The 3524-nt window shown below is 34.6% G+C and overlaps 1 protein-coding gene across 1 annotated transcript; it reads left to right on the plus strand.

Annotated features, from left to right (window-relative positions):
* Positions 1 to 2125: 2125 nt before the first annotated feature.
* LOC132026189 (activated RNA polymerase II transcriptional coactivator p15-like) lies at positions 2126 to 2730 on the plus strand. Its single transcript, XM_059414107.1, has one exon. The coding sequence runs from the start codon at positions 2174 to 2176 to the stop codon at positions 2555 to 2557; it is 384 nt and encodes a 127-aa protein (XP_059270090.1). The 5' UTR covers positions 2126 to 2173; the 3' UTR covers positions 2558 to 2730.
* Positions 2731 to 3524: the final 794 nt, after the last annotated feature.

The following is a 3524-nucleotide window of genomic DNA, read 5'->3' on the forward strand; positions in this document are numbered from 1 at the left end:
TTCATAAAATTATCAAAAAATATAATGAAACTAACCCAAATGCTTTTCAGGATCATGTGACTTTGGAAAATATTTGGTGTTGAAACAAGTTTAAATTTGATGTTTTAATTAATACAGACAAGTCTTCAGAGTTATTAGCGTTAAGTGTACTATTCTACCAGGGTTGTTAGTCATATAAACTCATATTATCTATGTTACACAACTTGTTACCAAGGAAAATAATTTAAGATGATGGATAACTGCTTTAATGGCTCTTGAAATTAATGAAGGATAGTTGAAAGAAAAGCAGGCAAGGAGCAGCCCCCCTATTCCCAAGAGGAAACCACCCTTAAAAGGATTTTTTACAGCACCCTGGAGGGAGACTCCACCCTTTCCCATGATAGGTAGAGGACAAAAACCTGATTGGTTGACAAGCACGCAGCGAGAGTTAATCACATTAAAACGGCTGCCAACAATCCCATAAAAACCCCTAGACCTAGAAACTCTGCTGGCAATCCTCTTGAGTCCCCTCTCTCTTTAAGAGTTTCGTATTATCACTCAGTAAACTTTGTTTTTTGCTGCCCACCAATCTTGGTCTGGTCTACCTCTTCATTCTTCAAAGTGGTGTGGGCAGTAAAGGAAAAGAAATCCAGTAACAAAATCTTTAGGAGTATGAGTATGATTGTTAAGATCAGATCAATTAAATGGATGTTTAAATGTGATGAGAATTTTGGGGTAAACTTTTGAAATATTTCCCCAGTCTTTTGGTAATCTGGAACCTTAAAGTATTGCTTAATTAAATGATGGATAGTCGGGGCGCCGGGGTGGCTCAGTGGGTTAAGCTTCTGCCTTCGGCTCAGGTCATGATCTCAGGATCCTGGGATCAAGCCCGGAATCAAGCCCCTGCTTTCTCCTCTCTCTCTGCCTGCCTCTCTGCCTACTTGTGATCTCTCTCTCTCTGTCAATAAATAAAATATTTAAAAAAAAAATGATGGATAGTCATTTAAATATTTAGATCATTTCCATATAAGATAAAATACTGAAATAATAGCTAAATATAGGTTTATCCTTTTTTTTTTTTGGTTCCTTTTACAGAGGAACTAAAAGATATTTGGGCCTTTTAGTAAACATATTTTTGTTCTACATTAAAAAAATTTGTATTATGAGAAATCATATCTTTAGAAATTCTGAATTGTATTAATAAATTGGCCAATCTAAAGAATGCTGGCATAACAGTTCACAATTTCTTTAGTTTTCATAGAAATTATGATTTCCAAGGATTGAGAATTCTAATTAATAGGTGTAAAGTTACTAGAAATAATAAGAGAAAATCTCCCATGCTAAGTAAGTAGTATGAGTATTTTTAGTAAAAGAAGTAATGAGGAATGGAGATGTATTTTTGTTGACAAAAAAGAAAGTTGTAGAAGGTTTGTGGAGAAGGAATCTTTGGAAAGGAATTTTAATGTGTGGTTGAGTTGGCTAAGGTTAGAATAAATTTAAATTAAATACATTTTAATGTCAAAAGTAAGCTGGTATAAAATTAGAATTGGGTTTTTTCTCTCTTAAGGAAGATAACACTTTCTTGGACTTTTGGTCTACTTTTAATAACAGATTATGAAAGTTTCCTTACCTTTTAAGTAATCTGACTAGAAAGCAAAAATTCTGTTTTATCAAAATAATTTTCTGTGCTTTATGGGATCTTTTATTGGTTTTGTTCATACCATGTAATCTCTTGTATTTGTCCTTAAGATCTTGTCACTTTCATTAAATAGATAATTATCATTTTATAATGAGCTATAATTCTATTTAGTCAAGTCTCTAACTCTTTTAATATTTTCTGACAAACTTCCCCAAATCAAATTCTAAAAAAGTCTTTTTTTTCTTAATTTTTTAAAAATTTATTTGACAGAGATCACAAGTAGGCAGAGAAGCAGGCAGAGAGAGGGGAAGGAAAGCAGGCTCCCTGCTGAGCAGAGTGCCCGATGCAGGGTTTGATCCCAGGACCCTGGGATCATGACCTGAGCTGAAAGCAGAGGCTTTAACCCACTGAGCCACCCAGGTACCCTAAAAAAGTCTTTTTTGACCTCAAATTAAATTTGAGAGTTTTCAGATGGTTCCTGAAACATTTAAAAATATTTGTTCTCGCAGTTGCAAGCGAGCAAGCAGAAGGCAGTTCGGCTGCAAGAGTGGAGCAATGCCTAAATCAAAGGAACTTGTTTCTTCAAGCTCTTCGGGCAGCGATTCTGACAGTGAGGTTGACAAAAAGTTAAAGAGGAAAAAGCAAGTTACTCCAGAGAAACCTGTGAAGAAGCAAAAGACTGGTGAAACTTCAAGAGCCCTGTCATCCTCTAAGCAGAGCAGCAGCAGCAGAGATGATAACATGGTCCAGATTGGGAAAATGAGGTACGTCAGTGTTCGGGACTTTAAAGGAAAAGTCCTAATTGATATTAGAGAATATTGGATGGATCCAGAAGGTGAAATGAAACCTGGAAGAAAAGGTATTTCTTTAAATCCCGAGCAATGGAGCCAACTGAAGGAACAGATTTCGGACATTGATGATGCAGTAAGAAAACTGTAAAATCAGAGCCATATGAAACCTGTACTGTTCTAGTTGTTTTAATCTGTCTTTTTACATTGGCTTTTGTTTTCTAAACGTTGTTTTCCAAGCTATTGTATATTTGGATTGCAGAACAATTTGTAAGATGAATACTTCTTTTTTTTATGTGCATTATTAAAAGTGTTCTGAGTGAAGCTAATTGTCAACTTTATTAAGGAGGTTTGCTTTGTGCCCGCCACCTAGTGTAAAATAAAATCAAATAATACAATCTTAAAAAAAAAATATTTGTTCTCTCTCCTTATAAAAAGAGAGATGTTACACTACTTAGGCTTATTTGGTATGTTAAGCTACATGGGAAGTAATGATATGATGATAAGTCTTTTTAAGCCATATTATGTGGATACATGATATAATGTATTAGAAATTGTATGAAATCCCTAAAAATTTGATACGTCCTTGTATAATGTCACAATTCTAGTTATTGCCTTAAAATGTTGAATGTCACAGAAATAGCCAAGTTTTCTTTGTCAATTCCATCCTGATGAATTCATCAGATCTTTAAGAATGGGCATTTAAAGTTTTTTGTTCATTTACAGAGAGTTATTGTTTTATACTGGTACTTTGCAAGAGTGTTCCTGCAAAAGTATTTCACCTTCAAGGAGATTCAAAAAAAGGCCTTTTGCCCAGTGCAGGTTTCTGATGACTTTAAGACTATGAAATCTGGATGGGTAAGAATTTCCAGAACAGGTGGAAAACGATTCAAGCAGGACAAGTGTTAATTACATGGGACTGAGTAAACTGAGGAACATGACTGTAATTATCATGCCTTTTGTTTGAAACATTGCCAGTTCTTCTTTGCTCTTCCAAATTTAAGGAAATCTCATTTCTCTTAAGCTATCAACAATTTGGTAAAATGTATTTTTGTGAACAAAGATGAAATAATTAACCTGATCGGATCCCTCCGGAATTTGGAAACCTAGTGAGTATT

Source organism: Mustela nigripes, chromosome 10, assembly GCF_022355385.1.
Source record: "Mustela nigripes isolate SB6536 chromosome 10, MUSNIG.SB6536, whole genome shotgun sequence".
Lineage (NCBI taxonomy): Eukaryota > Metazoa > Chordata > Mammalia > Carnivora > Mustelidae > Mustela > Mustela nigripes.